This window comes from Mobula birostris, chromosome 14 (assembly GCF_030028105.1).
Source record: "Mobula birostris isolate sMobBir1 chromosome 14, sMobBir1.hap1, whole genome shotgun sequence".
Taxonomy (NCBI): Eukaryota; Metazoa; Chordata; class Chondrichthyes; order Myliobatiformes; family Myliobatidae; genus Mobula; species Mobula birostris.
In genome coordinates, this window is record NC_092383.1 from 68,160,424 (window position 1) to 68,183,796 (window position 23,373).

General features: G+C 39.8%; 1 protein-coding gene across 1 annotated transcript in view; it reads right to left on the minus strand.

Moving 5' to 3' along the window:
• The window catches only part of LOC140209395 (chemokine-like protein TAFA-5), a 271,361-nt gene that overhangs the window by 132,867 nt on the left and 115,121 nt on the right, over nt 1-23,373 (minus strand). Inside the window, exon 2 of the mRNA XM_072277647.1 lies at nt 9,797-9,946. Within this exon, the coding sequence (XP_072133748.1) occupies nt 9,797-9,946 (150 nt within the window). The remainder of the gene's footprint in view (nt 1-9,796; nt 9,947-23,373) is intronic.

Consider the following 23,373-nt stretch of genomic DNA (forward strand, 5'->3'; position numbering starts at 1 on the left):
CTAAGTTCCTGCCTGATAGCCTCATATTTCCCCTTACTCCAATTAAATGCTTTCCTAATTTGTCTGTTCCTATCCCTCTCCAATGCTATAGTAAAGGAGATAGAATTGTGATCACTGTCTCCAAAATGCTCCCCCACTGAGAGATCTGACTCCTGCCCAGGTTCATTTTCCAATACCAGATCAAGAATAGCCTCTCCTCTTGTAGGCTTATCTACATATTGTTTCACTAAACCTTCCTGAACACACCTAACAAACTCCACCCCATCTAAACCCCTTGCTCTAGGGAGATGCCAATCGATATTTGGGAAATTAAAATCTCCCATCACGACAACACTGTTATTATTACACCTTTCCAGAATCAGTCTCCCTATCTACTCCTCGATATTCCTGTTACTATTGGGTGGTCTATAAAAAAAACACCCCGTAGGGGTATTGACCCCTTCCTGTTCCTAACTTCCACCCACAGAGACTCTGTAGACAACCCCTCCATGACTTCCTCCTTTTCTGCAGCCATGACACTATCTCTGATCAACAGTGCCACGTCCCCACCTCTTTTGCCTCCCTCCCTGTCCTTTCTGAAACATCTAAAGCCTGGCACTCAAAGTAACCATTCCTGCCCCTGAACCATCCAAGTCTCTGTAATGCCCACAACATCATATTTCCAAGTACTGATCCATGCTCTAAGCTCATCTGCTTTGTTCATAATGCTCCTTGCATTAAAATAGACACATCTCAACTCAACCGTCTGACCACATTTCTTCTCTATCACCTGTCTATCCACCCTCTCGCACTGTCTCCAAGCTTTCTTCAGTTGTGAGCCAACTGCTTCTTCCTCCATCTCTTCAGTTCGGTTCCCACCCCCCCAGCAATTCCAGTTTAAACTCTCCCTGATAGCCTTGTCAAACATCCCCGCCAGGATATTGGTTCATCCTGGGATTCAAGTGCAACCCATCCTTTTTGTACAGGTCACACTCGCCCCAAAAGAGGTCCCAATAATCCAGAAATCTGAATACCTGCCCCCGCTCCAATCCCTCAGCCACACATTTATCCTCCACCTCATTCTATTCCTATACTCACTGTCACGTGGCATAGGCAGTAATCCCGAGATTACTACCTTTGTGGTTCTGCTTCTCAACTTCCTTCCTAACTCCCTGTAGTCTGCTTTCAAGACCTTCTCCCTTTTTCTACCTATGTCATTGGTATCAATATGTACCACAACCTCTGGCTGTTCTCTTTCCTGCTTAGGAAATCTCCCATGACTATCATAATACTGCCCTTTTGTTCTGAATTTTCTATCTTTTGTTGTAATTTGTAGACCACAGTAGTTTTACTACTGTTTGGGGTCTTTATATAACTATCATGAGGGTCTTCTTACCCTTGCAATTCTTTAGCTTTACCCACAATGTTTCTGCACCTTCTAATTTCAGTCACCTCTTTCTCATGATTTGATTTCATTTTTTTTTACCAGAGCCATGCCATTCCCTCCACCTACCTGCTGGTCCTTTTAATACAATGTATAGTCTTGGACATTAAGTTTCCAGCTATAATCTTTTGTAGCCACGATTCTGTGATGCCCACAATGTCATTCATGAACTTATAACTGTGCTACAAGTTCATCTATCTTATTTCATATACTAAGTCTCTGACTTGCTCTTGTATTAGCTGTGAAACTGATAAAAGAAGGCTCAAATCTTTGATATTAAATTCATTATGTTAATAAAAATATAAAATAACCGAAGGAACTGGAAATCTGGAATAACAATAGAACGTTTTGGAACTAGGCAGGTAAATCACCATTTAGAAACTCACAGCATAGAAACAAACCCTGCAGCCAATTGAGTTCATATCAATCAAGAACCCATTTCCTTTGATTCTATTTTATTCTCCCACATTCCCATCACCTCTTCACAGATTCCACCAGACACTTACAGAACAGGGATAATTTAGAGTAACCAATTAATTTACAAATCACCGTGTCTTTGGGATGTGGGAGGAAACTAGAGCATCTTTGAGAAATTCATGTGATCAAAGGTTCCATACACGGAGTACCAGAGATCTGATCTGAACTCTGCTGGAACTCTGGGGAAGTCGGTTAACACCCTAATTCAGCACAAAAATACTTCATCAGATCTGGGGAAAAAAACCTAATGATCTTATTTCAGTTTAGAGATACAGTGTGAAACAGTCCCTGCTGGTTCAACAAGCCATTCCACCTAACACTAGCCAAATCACAGAACAATTTATCATGATAAATTATCCTACAAACGGATCAGTCAAGGAGAAAACATAAACACTCCTTACAGATGGCACCAGAATTGAACGGCGAACTCTGATACCCTGAACTCTAATAGCATAGTGCTAACCATTATGTCAATATGGCCTCCAACTTTGCACATTATTTTTGTTTCTCCTTTTAAAGGCCCTACTCAGCCTGCTGATTTTTCAGCATTTTTATTTTTATTTCATAAATAAAATGGATACAATAATCCATTTAAGCTAATTTAACAGAAAACAATTATAATAAATATATTAATACCATCATTAAAGTAATAGACACTGGAGTTTTATACAAGTAAGCTGTACAAAATAACATTACACAGTTTTAGCTTAATGAATATGTGTATAGCCTCATTGGTATTAATCAGATGAGAACTCAAATAACCTTGAATTCCAGCTTTGAATTCAGCTCCATGTGCTTTGTAAGTCATCGCTATGTTCTAATTTAATTTAAAAATATGATTAAGATCACTGTTGCTTGTAAAAAAGCACTAGGTTTTTAATGATGCCAACCAAACCAACGTGGCACCACGGTAGCGTAGCAATCAAGACGTTGGAGTTCGGAGTTCAATTCCAACATAGTCTGTAAGGAGTCTGTACATCCTCCCCATGGCATACATGGGTTTTCTCTGGGTCCTCCAGTTTCGTCCCACAGTCCAAAGACGTACTGGTTAGTAGGTTAATTGGTCATTGGAAGTTGTCCTATGCTTAGGCTAAGGTTAACCGGGGGTTGGTGGGTGGTGCAGGTCGAAGAGTCGGAAAAGCCGGAAAGCCGTGTTGCAGCTAAGTAAATAAATCCATAAATGAGTGGATGTAAAGGCTATGGTAGTGGCAATTTGCAATTCAAATCCACAACCAAGAGTTACAATTGAATTTGTACTTGAAGCTCCTAGCTTACTGGACAATACATCATTCAACTCATCTACCACAATCAGCATCTCAGTCTCTCCTTAATCTATTTTGTTTTTTTCACCAATATTCCAATGGGGTAGAAATTAAACATACTTTAAAGATGAGCATACATTTATTCAGTGGAGTTAATTTTGACCTTAGGTGAACAGTAGTAAATCTGTAATGTTGAATCACTGCCCTATTTTCCAATTCATTTTTTATTCCCATCCAAGTCAAAGACTATTGCATCCAGTAGTGGTGGAAAAACTGCATGGTCTGTTAACTTGATGTTTGATTGCAAATTCCAGAACACTATAGATTTTGAAAAACAAAAATCACAAAGGACAAACTGCAAAGCGTTCTTAATTGAAGCAGTATAATTTTGATAGGATATGTTTTTTTTTACTTTGTGAAGAATGCAAAAGTGCAGTTTAATTGTAATCTCTTGCTTTCTGAAACAGAACAAAGGAATGAAGAGGCAGCAGCCAATTTTATAAACCGTGCATTAGAAAAGGAGTCAAAGGAACCTAGCTCATTTGCATTCCACCAATTTTTTTTTTCCAATGTATTCCTCTGGGACTCCTCTTGTCTTAAATCTCACAAAATATCAAGATATTTACATTGTGCTGGTTTGCTTATATGCATGTAATGTTGGTAATCAGTCCAAGCAAATTTATAGTGACTTAAGAACAGCATCCAACACATCTTGACTTACAGTGCTCAAGCAAATGACTAAGCTCGGCCATCATGGGAAAATTTGACTTTTCTACTTTGAATATTAACCATTTCTATATCCATTTTTTTTTTTTTTTTTTGCAGGGTCCAGGTCCTGGGATCAGAGCCATAGCAGATAGAATCAGAGAGAAAAATACATTGTTTTCTTGCATAAAAATAGGATTAGCATATAAAAGACATGCTTATTAATGAGAAAATTACATTGGAAATGATTAAACTATTTTTGGAATTTACAAGACTTGCATAAAAAAAGCCTTTTAATACAAAGAAATCTACATAAGTAGACTTACTCCCTAATTTTCCTAGGCTTGATGTGTCTCAATCTGCAGCAGCAAGGAATTTGTACCATTGAAACGTTCACATTGAGGTATTGAATGCTAACAATAGTATAACTTTATATTTCTCTGTCTCAGAACTGAACATAAAAAGCCAACATTTAAATACAAATTTCCAAAGATATTGTCCAGTGAGAAAGAATTCTGTCTTCATGATAAAATCCTTATGTTGTTTAAACTTGCGCTCATTTTGCAGAAAATGACTTGTTTAAACCTTTGCTCTTGTTTTGTTCTGAAGTCATAATAAGAACTAAAACAAACAATAATAACAGGGTACTTTTTGGGAGCATTGCAGCAGCAATAAGTTAAACATTAGGCAAGTAATATGACCTACAACTATTGAAGCTCAAAAATACTACAGATGCCGAAAATCAGAAACAAAACAGAATATGCTGAAACATTCAAATGGTTAGACAGCATTTGTGAAATGAGAAACAGAGTTAACCTTTCAGGTCAAAGAACTGTCCCTAGGACACGGAGGTAAGGCCTTCACCTCAAATGTTAACTCAGTTTCTCTTTCCACAGTTACAGCCTGATGTACTGAGTACTTCAAACATTTGCTGATTTTGTTTCATGGTCCACGAAAACCTCTATTATGAAGTAAACACAGTAAACTTACTCATTAAATAAACTACTTAAAAACAGTGAAAAGACAAGTTCTGCAGAAAATTTTACCATGTGAAAGATTATAAAATATAAATAGTATGGTTAAGATTACTATAAGTTATTTACAGCATTGTGGTCTTCAGACAGGACAATCAAGGAAATCAGAAGGACGTTACTGCTGCAGCCATGACCAGGTGCTGAAAGCAGTGGCAGAAGGTATCTCCTTGGCCATTAACAACAGTAGGCCTCTCCGCCAACCCAGAAAGCCCATAGCCTTTGTCAAAACTGGAGACCAGCCACAGCCTCAGCCCAGATCACCTCAGACTTGCTCAACATAGCATCTGACAGGCAACTGAAAGTCGATTTGGGCAAGCAATTAAGGTTCCCTAACTTCAACGCATCATCATCCCTGAGGTTTGACATGGTTGTTCTGTCATAAACCTTGAAGCAGGTGGTCATAGTAGAACTGACAGTTCCTTGGGAAGACTGGATTGAGGATGTGTTTGAGGTAAGAAAGCCTAATACCAGGAGCTAGTAGAACAGTGCCAGAGACAGGGGTGGAGAGCACGATGCGAGCCTATAGAGGTGAGATGTAGAGGTTTTGCTGGCTGCTCGCTTTGCAGAACATACTTTCTCTTTGGCATTAAAGGGGTTGCGAAGAAAAGATCCATCAGGACCGTCACAGAGGCTGCTGAGCAAACCTCCAGATGGCTATGGATCAAGAGGTGTAACCGGTAGACCAATGCTCCTGGGTCATAACCCAGGGCCTGATCAACCCTGGCTGGGTCACCTGGGCAAGCGTGTCTGAAGCTGAAAGACCTGAAACACCTGATGACCCCAGGATACAGCAACTGATGACATGTCTCATTGCATCCTTAAATGTGTTTCAGCATCCATTCAATGCCACTGTGGATGATAATAGAACTGCCCTTTATACATCTCAAAGTTTACAATAGGCTTTGTTAACATGATACTGAGAGATACATATTATATAATGGATATAAATACCTCAATTATTTCCAGCTGATTTCAACAATCAAACCCAACAGCAATGTTGTTCCAGCTTTTTTTTTAATTTAGACTCGTCTTGCTCATTATTGGACGTGTGGAATTAAATGCCCTCTGATATCTAAATATTGCTAAACTATTATTTTATTCATAAAGCTTTGGTAAATGTACTCATTAAATGGAATTCTATCTTCTTGCCTGAGGTCACTTCATAACACGTCTTGAAATGATGCGTTTTCATTGATTTATTTTTATTTACTGTGCACAAATGTTCAGGAGAAGCATGCTAGAGATGCAAGCAATTCAGAGTTAACAGTTTATTATTTTAATAACATTGAATTTACACTAAATTATATTTTCACTTAATATGGCATAATGCTGCATATATAGTAATGATATATATGTGCTATGTTGGAGTTTAACCTATTATATTAATGGAAAACAAATCAACAGGAAATGAATGCAAATTGGGTTCATGGACAAAATATTAATCTTGTTGTCTTGAGTTTGTGAAAATCTGTTTAGTCTACAAACATACATATAGAGCAGTACAGCACAGGAACAAGCCCTTTGGTCCATAATCTAATGATGCCTAATTGCACTAATCACTTCTGTCTACACATGGTCAATTATCCCTCCATTCTCTGCATATCCAAGAGCATTTTTAAACACCTTTATTGTATCTAAATCCACAACCACCTCTGGCAGTGTTTTCCAGGAACCTGTCAATCTCTGTGTAAAAACGGGCCTACGTATCTTCAGAAGACACTGGAACAGAATTAAGCCATTCAGTTCAGAATCTTCTCTGCCACTCAATCACTTTTCACTCACAACCTATTTGCATCCCCTTTGGTATCAGATACTTGGACCGTGGAAAAAAAATATACCAGCGGTATACTCCACCTTTGCTTCTCTTAAGATTATAAGCTATTGTCAGGTCTCCCTTCAGCCGCCAAAACTCAATAAAGAACCACCCTGTTTTTTTATATATCTCTCCTTATAACACCAGCTCTCAATTGTACACAACATCCTGGTAAACAACTCCCTCACCACCTCTAAAGCCTCTATATGCTTCCTATAATGGAATGATCAGAATTGAATGCACATCTTAGAAAAATATCTATTGGATATTATCACTTTCTGAGCAGCAGTCAGGGAATTTTTTTGTGGCATTTTGGAAAGGTGAGTGAATTTAACACCAGAGCAGAGTTGATGCCAATCAATAAAGGTAAAAGAATGACAAAAAAATATATAAAACTTGCATTTGTGTAAGACATTATACATAAAATCCAACATTTCCTAAAGTTTTCAAACTTAATAAAGTGCTTTCAAATTGTTTGCTTGTTTAATGCAGGAGATAACGTAGACAACGTGCACATATTCATAGATAAATACTGGCCAGTTTCCAAGGAAACATTTTCTGGTTAACTCTATTATGTTCACCCAAGTGAACAGGTGCAGCCTTTGTTTCAATAGAAGCATTAAACAATAGGAGCAGTAAGTTGCTCTGTCCTTACAGATGCTCCATATTCACAAAGATCCTGGATGATCATCTATCTAAATCAGGAGTTCTCAACCTTTTTTATATAATGGACTAATACCATTAAGCATGGGGTCCCTAGATCTAAATACTACATTTTCACTATGCCCATATGTCTTCATGTCAAACAGTGCACCATGTACTCAATCTTACACAAAAGTGTTTGCATATACTTAAAGCTCAAATTTTGGGATAGGGACTTCAGTCCAAGCTGATCGGAACTGAGTGCACATCTGAGCTAGTCTAATCATGTCTCACCACAAAAAGGTAAAGTATTTGTTTTGGGCAAAGTCCAATATGGAAGGTTAACCTCCTAACACAGGTTTTAAGACATAAGAGACTGCAGATGCTGGAATATGAAGCAACACACAAAAAACTGAAAGAACTCAGCAGGTCAAGGAAACGAACAGATGATGTCTCAGCCAAAAATGCTGATTATCTTTTTCCTTCCATAGATGCTGTCCAACCCATTGATTTCCTGCCCTATTTAGTGTGATATACTTGAAGAAGACAGCATAAGAATTAAAGTAGTAAATATCAATGGACTTCAGCCAACGCTCTCTCTCTTATTTCTATGATCCACACAAAATAATAGATGTGGAAAAGGAATGTATTGATAAGAAAATAATTTGTCATTTGATGGTTTATAAAAGCATTTCTGAATGGTAATTCTGATCAGGCAGTTATGCACCATGACCAAAAACAGTTGCTGTACATGCAGCAGGAAAGGAATAGATCCAACTTTCAGCTCTAATACACAGTCATCAAGCTATCAGTCAATGTCATTCATTCTAACATTAAGGGAAGCAACAAACAAGCTCAGACAGCCTTATCTATTGCAGTAAATAATGAAACAGGAGGAGAAAGGTGATTGGGTTAGCATCCAAAAATTATATTTTTTTAAAGAATTTGACCGAGGAGGAAGAGTTAGTGGAGATTCTGGAAATAAAGAGAACTGAACTTGACAGAAACAAACAGAATTAGGTTTATGTGTGAACCATAAGCAGTGCCAACAGAGTGTCATGGTGACTGCAGCAGTTAAAGTTGGATGGGGAAAGTGGAGCAGGTAGAATCACAAAGGAAATTGGACAAGACTGAGGGACATGGGGACATTGGACAAGACTGAGGGACATGGGGAAATAGGGCAGAATGAAGGACATGGAGAAATGGAGCATATAGCAGGAAAAATTGTGAAATTATGAAGGGACTTGTGGAATGGTGGCAGATAGAAGGACCTAGGGAACTAGAGTACTTAGGGATTTGGATTAAATGGAAAGACATGAAGAATTGGGAGCATACAGAGATACACTGAGAACCAGGCATGCAGAACTGCAATTATTAGGAAAGCACATAGAACTTGCATGATGAGACAAGAGTGGGGAGCACAAGAAACATTGGTAGCTGGTGATGGAAGAGGAAAGCAGAGTCATGAGGGCAAAGTGAGGAACTGGATAAGGCATGGAAAGCTGAAGTCAGGAAAGGAGTACAAAGAACTATGGTTCTGATAGGCAAATGAAAAGAGCAGAATGGAAGGTAGACAGATATATGAAATTACTCAGAAAAATTCTTCAAAGATCTGCCTAATACCATTTTGCTCTCTATTCCACTTAGTCTTTATTTATATGTTTTAATAAAGAAAATTGGTTCCAAGAAATAATAGAGAGTTATGGCAAAGAGCTTCAACTTACATGGGGTGTCTGTCCAATTAACCAAATAACACCTCATTGAGCTGTTCAGTTAATAACCTGGTGCAAAGAGTGATCCATTTCCTTCAGTTTCATGAAAATGCAAACTTTTCATAGCTGTGTGATGTATCTTTAGGATTCTGCAGACCTGGCAACAACAGCTAAGGAACAAAATAGCATCATGTAAAAACACTGAATACCACATGAGGTAATCAGCAGATGTGGCAACAAATCCATACGCAAAGTCAGCTAAAAGAGAATCTGTAATCTTTAATGATAAAATGGAGTTGCTGATTGGTTGACACAAATGAATCAAAGAAGCTAAAACTCAGCGATCTAATTATTGCTCACAAAGAAATATGTTGCAAGATAAGAGGGTATTCCGTGTCCTTGAATTAATCCTTCTTTCAAAAAGTAAGAGAATTTTGACTTCCCTGCAATTATCGTTTATATTACACTTTGATTTGGAGGATTAGTTGTCAAAGTAGAAGCAAAAATTGAGGACAGTGCCCTCTTATGAATTTCAATTCCTTTTTGCAGTTTGATCTTGGTGCCCCTTAGGTCCAGAAATTTAAAATCCAAGGTGTTCAATAATTATTGTTTAATTACCAAGACAATGGTTTTCAGCATCTGGCACCTAAAGTAATTATGAAGTGCTCAGAAGTAATTACATTTCAAATGATTTCCTGCTTTTCCATTTGCAACTTTCTATCACTTACCATCCACACATGCTGGCTTGGCTCTTGTCGTACCAGCAATCTGTCCTCTCCTACAAGCACATCGTGCTGTTTGTCTGGCTATTGTTCTCCGTGGTTGACTACTATCTCTGTCCAAGGTAACTATTTCACATGTACCCACAGCCAGCTGACCTAGAACAAAACAAACAACACAGGAATCAATGTTTAACCCTCAGCTTACCCCTGAAGACTCAACATAAAATGACAAAATAGTCACTTTGGAGGAAGCTGGAGTTGTATTGTTAGTCAAGTTTAGAATTTCAGCTCACAGTTCCTCATAGGAGCCTAACTGCAGTAAACCTGAATGTAACATTTCTTAAATTAATTCTGATAGGAATAGTGGCATGGACCTCCTATTGATTACAAAATACATGGATACCACTATGATCATCTCCTTTGTACTCAATACACTCTCCAATTAAACGTAAATACACCCTGTGATAGTCTAAGATCATTAAACACATTAATAAACACATAGAACATTTAAATACCTGAAAGAAAATATAATTAGCTAACAAATTACTCCAATTGAAATTAACAAGCAGTGATCAGTTTTGAAATCACAAGGTGTAGCTGTGTGATGTTTTCTTTCTATTAGAGTGGCACACAAGTGGTCAAGAAATTAATTATCGTATTTACATGTACACAATGGTTAGTTCCTCACTGTGTACACATATACAAATATATTTGTTCAAAAAATTCAAGATAGGGCTTAAGGCCGACCTCTTGAATACAGAATTAACTAATCAGTGGATAATAAGGACAAAGCATCATGAAAGATACTAATGTTTCTTCTGACTCTTTAGTTAAACATGGGATACAATGGTGTAAAATAATGATGGCCTAACCCATATTCTCTAACCTCTCTATAGCTCCCCCATATCCACTTTCAAGGGAATCCAGAGAAGCCCCTGTTTTCTCAATCTCAAAAGAACTCCCTTGGTGCCACTAGACAGAACATCCTCCCTTCATCAACAGATCTGTTATTTACAATCCCACATCAAATTAATGTGACAGGCCACAAATCAGCAGCAAAATCAATTGCAAGAACATGTTGCTGCTACCATTGGTGACAGCTTCCAACTATTTAAAGTAATTATGTTTGGTTCAGATCATAGTCTCAATAAGGCAGGTTGAAACTTCAGCAGATACTTGACAAGGTTTTACTGCCCTTCTATGATCAATTCAGTGTCGTTGATTGATAATAGAGTCCCACCAACAAGCTTTCCTGATGTTGGAGGTTAGAGGGTCTACAAGAAGATAATCATGATCTCATTAAGTCAGCAATCAATTTTCACCAGTAAAGTCAGTCTTTTCTGTTTTTAAGTAATCATTCTAGTTCAGACATTTCTGTCCTCAATGAACCACCAAGAGCTTAAGAACTAGGTTAGAATTACCAATAGGCTGCCTGAATGGGTTAAATAACTCTAATTGTAACCTCAGCCAAGTGGGATTTTATTCCTGAATCAAGTCTAATCCTTTGCATTGCACTTTGCAGCATAGTGTCATAAAATCACACAGTTATACCATACAGAAATCAGCCCTTTGGCTCATCATATCCACGCCTACCTTCTAAGCAATGCACACTGATCCCATTTGTCCACCTGTTTAAGTGTATCAAACTACAGCAAAATGCATCAATAATTCCACCACATGCTTGGGCAATATGTTCCAGATATCAAGCATCTCTATATATGATAAACTTATCCCTCAAATCCCTTTACAACTATGACCTTTCACCTTAAATCTATGCCCTTGTGCTTCTAATACTCTTATCATGGAAATAAAGTACATTCTGACTATCTATTCCTCACATAATTTTATATACAATCATTGAATCACCCTTCTACCATCATTGCTTCAGTTAAAACAAACATAGTTCATCCAGTTTCTCCCCATAACTAATTTCCTCCCATTGAGATAACATTCTGGTCAATGTCCTCTGCATTGTCTACAACACAATCACATCCTTCTTACAGTCTGACAACCAGAAGTGCGCGCAGCATTCCAAATGAAATCTAACAATTATTTTGTAAAGTTGCAACATAATATTCCAATCCATATACTCTATTCCCTGACCAATGAAGGAAAGTTGCCACATGCCTTCTTCACCACTTCTTCATCCCAGTTTTAATGTCAAGATGGTGCGGGCAAACCACAGGGACACATTGCGGGCAGCTTACAAAACTTCTAAATATACTTCTTCTGAACTACTCTTACTGAAGCCTGTAATTTCCCCTTAAGTAACGCACTTTCAAACCACCTTAATGAATTAGCGATTTCACAATCTTCTGAAGGACTCGGCAGATTTAACTCTCAAGCGTGCAGGTAAGGCACCTTTAAGAAGGTACATCACCACAGCCAAAAGAGCAGGAGGAGGGGAGAACTCCATGCCAGACTGAAACACTGGACAACAAAACTCCACCCAGCATCTTGCTAGCAAATGTACAGCTACTGAAGAACAAGATTGTGGACCTAAAGGCAAGATTTCTGGTTGTAGGGAATTGAGGAATTGTTGTGCTCTATGTTTCATGGAGACATGGCTCATCCTGGATATGCCAGATATATCTGAAAGACATGGGGGCTTCTCTATAAACTGGATGGAAAGGACTGCTGATTTGGAGAAGATAAAAGATGGGGTCTATGTTTTATGATAAACTCTTTATGGTGTTCAGACACAGTGGTCTTGTTGCTTTCTTGTTCCCCTGACCTGGAACGTCTATCAATTAAGTGCCAACTTTTCTACTTACCAAGACAGTTCTCCGTAATCCTGACTATAATTTACTTACTGCCAAAGACTGACATTAAACAGGCACTCAAGAGATTAAGTGTTGCCATCAGTAAACAAGAAACAGACTAACCTGACACTTTTCAAATCATTGTCATGGACTTCAAACAGGCTTGAAGAAATCTCTACTCAATTATCATTAACATACAGTACTGTGTAAAAGTCTTAGGCACATATATATAGCCAAGGTGCCTCAGACTTTTGCACAGTACTGTATAACCTGCAGTGCCAGGGGTCTCATCACACTTGACCATGCAACACTACGATTAGGAATGCCTAGTGTTTCATGCCTGGACCACATTTTGGGAAATCTGATCACTTGGCTGTCCTCCTCTTATCTGCATTCAGGCAGAGACTAAGGAACAAGAATCCAGAGATAAGGAGAGCAAAACGATGGTCACAGGAGGTAAAGGAGTGATTATGGGACTGCTTCATATCGGTGAACTGGGCTGTGTTCAATGACTCAGGGGATCTGAATGAATGCACCACAGTTATCAGTTATCACTACTATATAATAGTAGTCTTTGAAGATTTTGTCCCCACAAACTTATTCAGAGTCTTTCCCAACCAGAAGCCCTGAATGAACGATGTGATCCAGAATCTGCTGACGGACAGAGCAGTAGCATTCACATCTGACAACAAAGTGACAACCTATAGACTCACTTTTAAGGACTCTTCATCTCAGGTTATTGCCATTAATTGTTTATTTATTTTTATGTATTATTATTATTTCTTTTTTTTTATTTGAACAATTTTTTGTCTTTTGTACCCTAGTTCTATGCCCAGTTGGTTTGGTCTTTCATTGATACGATATCATGCTTCAAGCAGGCTTCAATTATACCTGTGCCTCAGAAGAATGTGGTAACCTACCTTTTGACTATTGTCCAGTAACACTAACATTCACTGTGATGAAGTCCTTTGAGAGTTTGGTGATGAAATATATCAACTCCTGATTGAGAAGCGACTTGGATCCACAACAATATGCCTACCATTACAACAGGTCCAGAGCAGATGCCATTATATTAGATCTTCACTCAATCTTAGAACATCTGGACAGCAAAGATGTGTACCTTAGGATTCTCTTCATGGATTACAGCTCGGCATTCAATACTATCATTCCCTCAAAACTAATCAATAAGCTTCAAGATCTTGGCTACAGAATCTCCTTGCCCAACTGGATCTTCAATTTCCTCACTTGCAGACACCAGACAGTTTAGATTGGTAAAACATCTACTCCAAAATCTCCATCAGCACAGGTGCACCACAAGGCTGTGTTTAGCCCCTGCTCTACTTGCTTTATACTTAAGACTGTGTGGCTAAGTACAGTTCCAATACCATATTTAAGATTGCTGACAGCATTGATGTCATTAACTGAATCAAAGGTGATAAAGAATCAACATATAGAAAGGAGATTGAAAGTCTGGCTGAGTGGTGCCACAACAGCAACTTCTCACTCAATGTCAGCAAGACCAAGGAGCTGATCATTAACTTCAGGAGAAGTAAACCGCAGGTCCATGAGCCAGTCCTCATTGGCAATGCTGCAAATTTACAGTCTGGGGAATGAAGATTGCAAACCATAACCTATTCTTGTGATCTCAATCACAAAGAGATTAGAATGTGTTCTATTTAAATAAATCAATCGATCTCTGATTGCCTCCTGGGTATGGTAAAGTCAAGGACCAATTACAATGCCCATATTATTTGTGACAGAAAGAGGATAAAAATAATTCATTACAACGTAGTTTAATATTATGTTGTCACTCTTTAAAGAAATACCAGCATCTTGTGTCCTTGAGGACAAATCTTGTTTTGGAATTATATTGCAGATAATTGAAGCAATGCATTGTGAAAAATGTTTTCATTGAAAGTGAAGGGACAAAAATGTGAACATTGGCTGAAACGTTTTCTCTGCAATGCAATTAGTTACCAAGATGTAAGGAACCAAATGTAAAATTATTCAAAAGGAAGAAACAGGAGCATTATGTTGTGAAACACAAGAAACTAATTGAGGGAAAAAAAACACAGGAGACAGAAACGTGTCTACTTAGTTTTTCCTTCCTTTTTCTAATCAGGCACTCACATATGACGTGGTGGTGTAATGATATATGGCATTCACCAGACCTGCCGAAGGGTTTCGGCCCGTAACGTCGACTGTACTTTTTTCCATAGGTGATGCCTGGCCTGCTGAGTTCCTTCAGCGCTTTGTGTGTGTTGCTTGGATTTCCAGCATCTGCAGATTTTCTCTTGTTTATGGCATTCATGTATTTGCTACATATAACCCATAATGAATTATATAAACAAAGAATGCTCAATGAATCCATATATTTACAATATTGCTCAAGCATTACTGAAATATTAAATACTGCACTCCTTCCAGCTTAGCTATAAATGCCAACTTAATATAGAATGCATCTCAACTCAAATGTGTAATATATTGCTTATTAGTCATAGACACACATAAACACACACAGTATTCTATATAATACAATGACTATATACACATCCATGGCATTATAAATTTCCTCTTTCAAAGAACAGGATTTCTCTTTCTTCACCAATGATCCATCTCCTTCATTTCTCGAACATCTGCACTCACTCCATCTTCCCACTGCCTTTACAGTGATAGAGATCCTCTTGTCCTTACCGACAACCCCAAGAGCATCCGCATCCAAAACATCATTTTCCACAACTTTCACCATCTCCAAAGGGATCCTACCACCAAATACATAATTACCTTTCCCTTTCGCTCTGCTTTCTGTAAGGGTTGCTCCTTCTGTGATTCCCTTGACCATTTATCTCCCCACTAATCTCCCTCCTCGCACTTATCTCTACAAGAGGCCAAAGTACTACACCTGCCCATTCACTGCCTCTCTCACCTTCATTCAAGGCCCCAAACAGTCATTCCAGGTGAGGTAAAACTTCACCTGAGGATCTGCTCGCATTCCAGCACATTAACCTCCGCAACTTCCGCCACCTTCAACAGGACCCCACCACTAAGCACATCTTTCCCTCTCCACCCCTCTCCGCTTTCTGCAGGGATCGATCCCTCCACACGGATCTCCCACCCGGTGCTTATCCCTGTAAGCATAAGTGCTACACCTGTCCCTACACCTCCTCTCTGGCCACCATTCAGGGACCAAAATAGTCCTTCCAGGTGGGGCAACACTTCACTTGTGAGTCTGTTGGGGTCATCTATTGCATCCGGTGCTCCTGGTGTGGCCTCCTCTACATCGGTGAAACCCAACACAGATTGGGGGACCACTTCATCAAGCACCTCCGCTCTGTCTGCCACAACAGACAGGATCTCTCGGTTGCCACCCACTTCAACTCTGCTTCACATTCCCATTTGGATATGTCCATACATTGCCTCCTCTACTGCCATGATGAGGCTAAACTCAGGTTGGAGGAGAAACACCTCATATACCGTCTAGGTAGTCTCCAGCCCCTTGGTATGAACATAGAATTCTGCAACTTCCGGTAATTCCCTCCCCCTCCATTCCTCTATCCCTATTTCACACTGCCCCTCCCCCAGCTGCCTATCACCTCCCTCATGGTTCCGCCTCCTTCTACTACCCGTTGTGTTTTCCCCTTTCCTGCCTATCACCTCCCTGCTTCCCCTCCCCCACCCCTTTATCTTTCCCCTCATTGGTTTTTCACATGGAACCTACCAGCCTTCTCCTTCCCACCCTCCCCTCACCTTCTTTATAGGGCCTCTGCCCCTTCCCTCTACAGTCCTGACGAAGGGTTCTGGCCCGAAACTTTGACTGATCGTTTCCACGGATGCTGCACGACCTGCTGAGTTCCTCCAGCATGTTGTGACTGTTGCTTTGACCCCAGAATCTGCAGAGTATTTTGTGTTTTGCTCGCATTGTCTGTTGTGTCACACACAGTATACTGTATAATACAAATACAGTATTATATAGTAATACTGTAGACTGTAACTACAGTCATAAGACCATAAAATATAGGAGCAGAAGCAGGCTATTCAGCCTATCGAGTCTGCTCCACCATTCAATCATGGGCTGATCCAATTCTTCCAGTCATCTCCACTCTCCTGCCTTCTCCCCATACCTTTTGATGCCCTGGCTAATCAAGAATCTATCTATCTCTACCTTAAATACACCCACTGACTTGGCCTCTACAGCCACTCATGACAACCAATTCCACAGATTTACCACCCTCTGACTAAAGTAATTTCTCCGCAATTCTGTTCTAAATGGACGTCCTTCAATCCTTAAGTCGTGCTCTCTTGACTTGATTCCCCTACCATGGGAAATAACTTTGCCATATCTATTCTGTTCAGGCCCTTTAACATTTGGAATGTTTCTATGAGATCCCCCTTCATTCTCCTGAACTCCAGGGAATACAGCCCTAGAGCTGCCAGATGTTCCTCATACGGTAACCCTTTCATTTCCAGAAACATTCTCGTGAATCTTCTCTGAACCCTCTCCAATGTCAGTATATCCTTTCTAAAATAAGGAGTCCCAAAACTGCACACAATACTCCAAGTGTGATCTCGTGAGTGCCTTACAGAGCCTCAATATCACATCCCTGCTCCTGTACTCTATTTGCCTTCTGCACCACTGGCTCAACCTAGAGGTTAACCTTCAGGGTATAGAAACATAGAAAACCTACACCACAATACAGGCCCTTCGGACCACAAAGTTGTGCGGAACATGTTCCTACTTTAGAAATTACTCGGCTTACCCATATCCCTCTATTTTTCTAAGCTCCATGTACCTATCCATCAGTCTTTTAAAAGACCCTATTGTATCTGCCTCCACCACCATTGCTGGCAACCCATTCCTCGCACTTACCACTCTCTGCCTTAAAAACTTACCCCTGACATCTCCTCTGTACCTACTCCCCAGCACCTTAAATCTGTGTCCTCTTGTGGCAACCATTTCAGCCCTGGGAAAAGGCCTCTGACTATCCACACAATCAATGCCTCTCATCATCTTATACACCTCTGTCAGATCACCTCTCATCCTCCGTTGCTCCAAGGAGAAAAGGCCGAGTTCACTCAACCTATCCTCATAAGGCATGGTCCCCAATCCAGGCAACATCCTTGTAAATCTCCTCTGCATCCTTTCTATGGTTTTCACATCCTTCCTGAAGTGAGCTGACCAGAACTGAGCACAGTACTCTAAGTGGGATCTGACCAGAGTCCTATATAGCTGCAACATTACCTCTCGGCTCCTAAATTCAATTCCACGATTGATGAAGGCCATCTTAACCACAGAGTCAACTTGCACAGCTGCTTTGAGCGTCCTATGGACCCAGACCCCAAGATCCCTCTGATTCTCCACACTGCCATGAGTCTCACCATTAATACTATACTCTGCCATTATATTTGGCCTACCAAAATCAACCACTTCACACTTATCTGGGTTAAACTCCAACTGCCACTTCTCAGCCCAGTTTGGCATCTTATCAATATCTCGCTGTAAACATCAAACCTTATTGTTCAAGGAGTCCTCAATTTGTCTCAGATCTTTGTCCTGCATACTCCTTCTGAGATTGGGTTTGAGGAGATCCAAGTGTGAGCACAAGGGACAACAGGGGAACAGGATTGCTGGTGAGTTGTTGGTTTTGGAGTGTGCTGCACTGCAATATGCATGAAGAAATTGATGAGCTTCTGATTCAGTGTCCGAGTAGTGTGTTCTGCTCACCTTGCTCACAGTGCGTCCTTTGGACTTTGAACAAACCTTTCCACCAAGCCATTTATAGCTGGGTAGTACAGTGCAGATGTAATGTATCTTATACCAATCACTTTCAAGAATGACTGAAACTGTTACACAACAAACTGTGGTCCATTGTTACAGACTTAGTCTTCTGGAACACCAGTCATTGAGAAGAAGCTTCTCAACACACCAACAGTGTGCCAGGCTGTGGTGGAGGCTATTGGAGAGACTTCTGGCCACTTTCTGGCTAGTACTACAAAGAAATTTGTGCCCATTTTCATTTGAAAAAATCCACATGAACCTTCTGCCAGGGCAATATAAGCCATTCTCAGGGATAGAGAGGTGTTGATCTTGGCATCTTCTGGATGTGTGGGCATCCCAAGCAGTGCATAGCAAGCTACTCAATCTTGCAATCCATCTTAGGCTACCAGACAAAGCTTTGAGCTAATGCTTTCAAGTAAGGCAACCCCCATTAGGGGAAAGTTCAACCTGGTGCTGGTAAAAACGGGAGAACAGGAATTTCTCCTACCATTCCAGCTAAACCATTCTGGTTTATCTTTGTTAAGAACAAACATAACATGGTGTCAGAAGTCGGTGTGAGATCTGAACACGGAGTGTAAATGAATACTGTGTGCTACTGAGAAAGAGACGCTAGTTCCATTCCAGCTATTTAGGGTTGGCCTGTAGACCTCAGACAGTGTGGTGTCTTTTCTGATTTCCCTTTGGATCATTTCTGCCGTAATAGGGAGACTATTGATTTGCATTAGGGAGACTACATCAAGGAGAGCGTCATCTTTTCTAAATTTTTTCAGGTATATTCTTTTTGAAGGGTAAATGGGACAATCCATCAACATTCCCATGGTTACTGTCCTCTTGAATTCAATCTTGTAATTGTATTTTTTCATCTCTGCATTTGTGATGCTGCAATTAGTGGGCCACCCTACCGTGGATTGAAAATGGACACTAGGGTAAACTCTCTCCCAGACAGGTACTGGTTGAAACATTTCACACCACAATCCAGACGCAAGGCCTCTCTGTCAGTCTGTGCAAAATTTTCTTTCCAGAGGTAAGGGAACGTGATGCAAATGCCTTGGGACATTCACTTCCATCACTTGCAACATGTGACATGACTACCTATAACATAAGGCGAGGAATCAGAGGCAAGCTTCACTGGACGATATGGATCATAAAGTATGAGTACAGTGTTTGATGTCACTATTTCCTTTGCCTGTTGGAAAGCCACCTCAAACTGCTTTGTCCATTGACATTTCTTCTCAATCTATAGTAATGTGTTCAAGCAATGGAGCCCAGTAGCCAGGTTTGGCAGGAACCTATTATAGTAATTGACAAATCATACAAAAGGGCCACAACTGTGACATGTCCTTTGGCCTTGGGGCATTCACCCTTGCTTGGATTTTCTCCAGTACACTTGAATAAAACTTGTACATCATTGGTGTGACCACAGTAAGTGATGCTTCTTTTGAAAAGTTCACTATTGTTGTGTCATGCCCTGATCCCATAATCTTCTAATCTTCTATTAATACAGTCTTGTGTTTGTGAAGATGGTCTTTGTTATCCTCACCATTAAAATATCATCCAGGTAACACTGAGTGCCTGGGCAGCCTTGCAGCCCCTGGTCTATTGCTTTCTGTCAGAGTTCAGATGCAGAAGCTGCTCCAAAAACAGGCCCTTTGAGACTGTTTATGGTGAAAAAACACTTTGGACTCTTCTTTCATGTCCATTTGTAAATAGGCCTCAGCTAAGTCCATTTTGCTGAAATGTTTCCCTTCAGAAACGGTTTGTAAAGATATTCTCTATCCTGGGCAGATGGTATTGATCTACTTTCAGTACTGGGTTGACATTGACTTTAAAATCACCACAGACCGTGACAGACCCATTTTTCTTGGCTATTGGGACCACTTGGGTTGCCCACTGGCTCCACTCAACCTTGGAAAAAATTCTTTCAGCCTCCACGTAAACTAACACACTAGCAACTTTATCATAGATTGTATAAAGAACTGGATGGGTTTTGTAAAACTTGGCTGTGGCACTTCCATTTAACAATATTTTACCTTCAATGTTTGAGTTTTCCATTGCCATCCTTGAACACTGCTGTGGCATTTAGCAGTGTTTTCTTAATTCACTTTCAGTTGAATATTGCAGAGGATGTGGCATCCAAATGTTGGATGGATCTCCAATCAACATGCAACTATCTCAGCCAATCATGGCCCCACAATGCTGACATTCCAGGTTTTAACCATATACAAGCTCAATGTGGCTTGTTGGTTGTTGTATTTCACTGTTATGAATGCAATTCCCACTGGAGTTTTCTTTTCTCCTGTATAAGTTCTTAGTTGGCTATCTGCTGCCTTCAGTTCAGTATCTTTTAAAATTCAATTCATCCTCATTTTGTGGAATGACTGAAAATGCTGAGCCAGTATCCAATTCCATTTTTATTAATTTGCGATTTAGTTCTGGTGTACGACATATTGCTCGTTTCTTGTTAGTTTTCAAATTGTAGATCTCAAAGCTACCGTCTGGTGACCTCTCACCAGCATCTGATTTTTCATCATCAACATGCAGATTAATGCATTTTTTTTAAATTTCAGCTTGATGTTTTATCTTTTCTCTTCCCTTTGCAGTCCATTGATTTTTGCCTTCCCAACATATCCTTTTGTAGCATTTTCTGCAAGTTTAACCTTTAAACTTGCATTGGTCTAATGTATGCGAGTCCCTGCCATAACTGTAACACAATTTGTTTGGCCAGGCATGTTTCTGTTCAATCGTTGCAATTTTACATCTGCTCACTTTCATTCCTGACTGCAATTTAATTGCATCTCTAGCAGCTGTTTCCATTGATACAGCATTTTCAACTGCTCTTTTAATTGTGAGATATGTTTCACTTCAGAGCTGTTTTTTTTAAAATGTTTTCTTGTAAGATTCCACAAACTAAGTGATCTCTGTGTATCAATAAGCCCATCACTGAATTGACAATGCTCGTACAATCTCTACAATTCGACCACAAAAGCTAAAATGTACTTCTCTTTCTGTTGATTCTGCTTATTAAACCTAAAGTGTTCTGCAAGTGTCAATGGTTTCAGTTCCTGCATTATGTTCTCAATATCAGCAAAGCTCATCTTGACTGGCTAAACTTCTAAGTAAAAGCTCTAAGCAAACTGTATGCTTTTTCACCCTTTACACTCAGCAGCACTGGCACTTGACTTTTATTGGCTATGTTATTTGCTTCAAAATACTGTTCAATTTGTTCAGTATACATCATCCAATTATCTTTTGTGCAATTAAATGTGTCTATCTTTCCACTATAGTCAGCAATTTCTGCTTATTTACGAGGGGTGATTGATAAGTTTGTGGCCTAAGGTAGAAGGAGTCAATTTTAGAAAACCTAGCACATTTATTTTTCAACATAGTCCCCTCCTACATTTGCACACTTAGTCCAGCGTTCGTGGAGCATACGGATCCCTTCTTTGTAGAAGTCGGCATCTTGGACCTCCAGAAAGTGGTCCACAGCAGGGGTGATTGATAGGTTTGTGGCCTAAGGTAAAAGGAGATGAGTTATACAGTTCTCCTTACATGCACATGCAGTTCAACTCTTTGAGTGATTATGCAGAAAGTTTGAAATTAATAACTCATCTCCTTCTACCTTAGGCCACGAACCTGTCAATCTCCCCTGCTGTGGACCACTTTCTGGAGGTCCAAGACGCCGACTTCTGCAAAGAAGGGATCCGTATGCTCCATGACCGCTGGACTAAATGTGTAAATGTAGGAGGGGACCATGTTGAGAAAAAATGTGCTAGGTTTTCTAAAATTGACTGCTTCTACCATAGGCCACAAACTTATCAATCACCCCTCGTATTTATTAGTTAGTATTATCGTCACCTGGTAATCACTGTTTATGAACTTATGGCCATACTCATTGCTTCTTAATTTCAACCATTTTCTGCTTTTTTTAAAAAACTCTAATTTCTCTCAGTCCTTCCAAAAAGAAACCACATTGTGCTTTTTTTTTAAAGTTGAATGTTTCTCTCCCCCTTTCAAAGAAAAATCTGCTGTGCTTGAATACTAGGTAGTCATCATGGGTTTGTTTGAAAACTCTCACATCACCTCATCACCATTGTTACGTTTTGTAACTCCAGAAACTAACAGAGAAAAGCGCAAGAGCTGGAACTTGTCTAGCTAGTTTATCTTACCTTTTTTTTAGTGAGGCATGCGCTTATGACATGGTGGCATAATAATGTATGCTATTCACTTACTTCTTACATATAACCCATAATGAAGTATGTTAACAACAAAGAATGCTTAATTAAACAATATATTTACAATATTACTGAAATATTAAATACCAGAAGATTACCGCACCTTTGGAGTTTCAGGATTCGTGGTTCTGGAGGAGGGCAGCCTCCGCAGCAATCTGGTGTGTCAAGGGAGTACACAGAAGATTGAAAGCAGCAAGCTAGCTGCTGGCTGTGTGCCCAGAGACCTGAGATCTTCGGGCGCAGAGCTCGGAAAAGGTGATGCAACAGACTTTTAACATCGTAAATCAATCAGTTGTCTGTTATGTCTCCCCTCTTGCTGTGAAATGGGGACACCTCTTTTTCCTTTATTAGGGAGAGAGAGCATGTGGTATGTTGAATTACCGGTGGAACAAGTAGCCTTTGGGGTACTGCAAGTCTGTGTCTTTATTGATGCTTTGCTGTATGCTTGATGCTCGTTGGGATACGCTGATGCTTTTTTTTGCTGGTGGGGGAGGGTGTTCTGTGCTTTGTTGCTGCTTATGCGTGGGAGGGGGCTTTGGGGTTCTACTGTCATTTATTCTTTGGGGCACTCCTCTGTTTTTGGGGATGATTGTGAAGAAAAAGAATTTCAGGATGTATATTGTATACATTTCACTGACATTAAATGTACCCTTGAAACCTTCGAAACACTACAAGAAGAGAATACTATCTGGTCATATGCACAATAGTCCACAGAACATTTCACTTTTTCAAACCTCTTTGATGTCCTGAAACCAGCTCAGTTACATACTTACAATTAACTCTCTGTCCATCATTTGATCTGTTCTTTGTGGA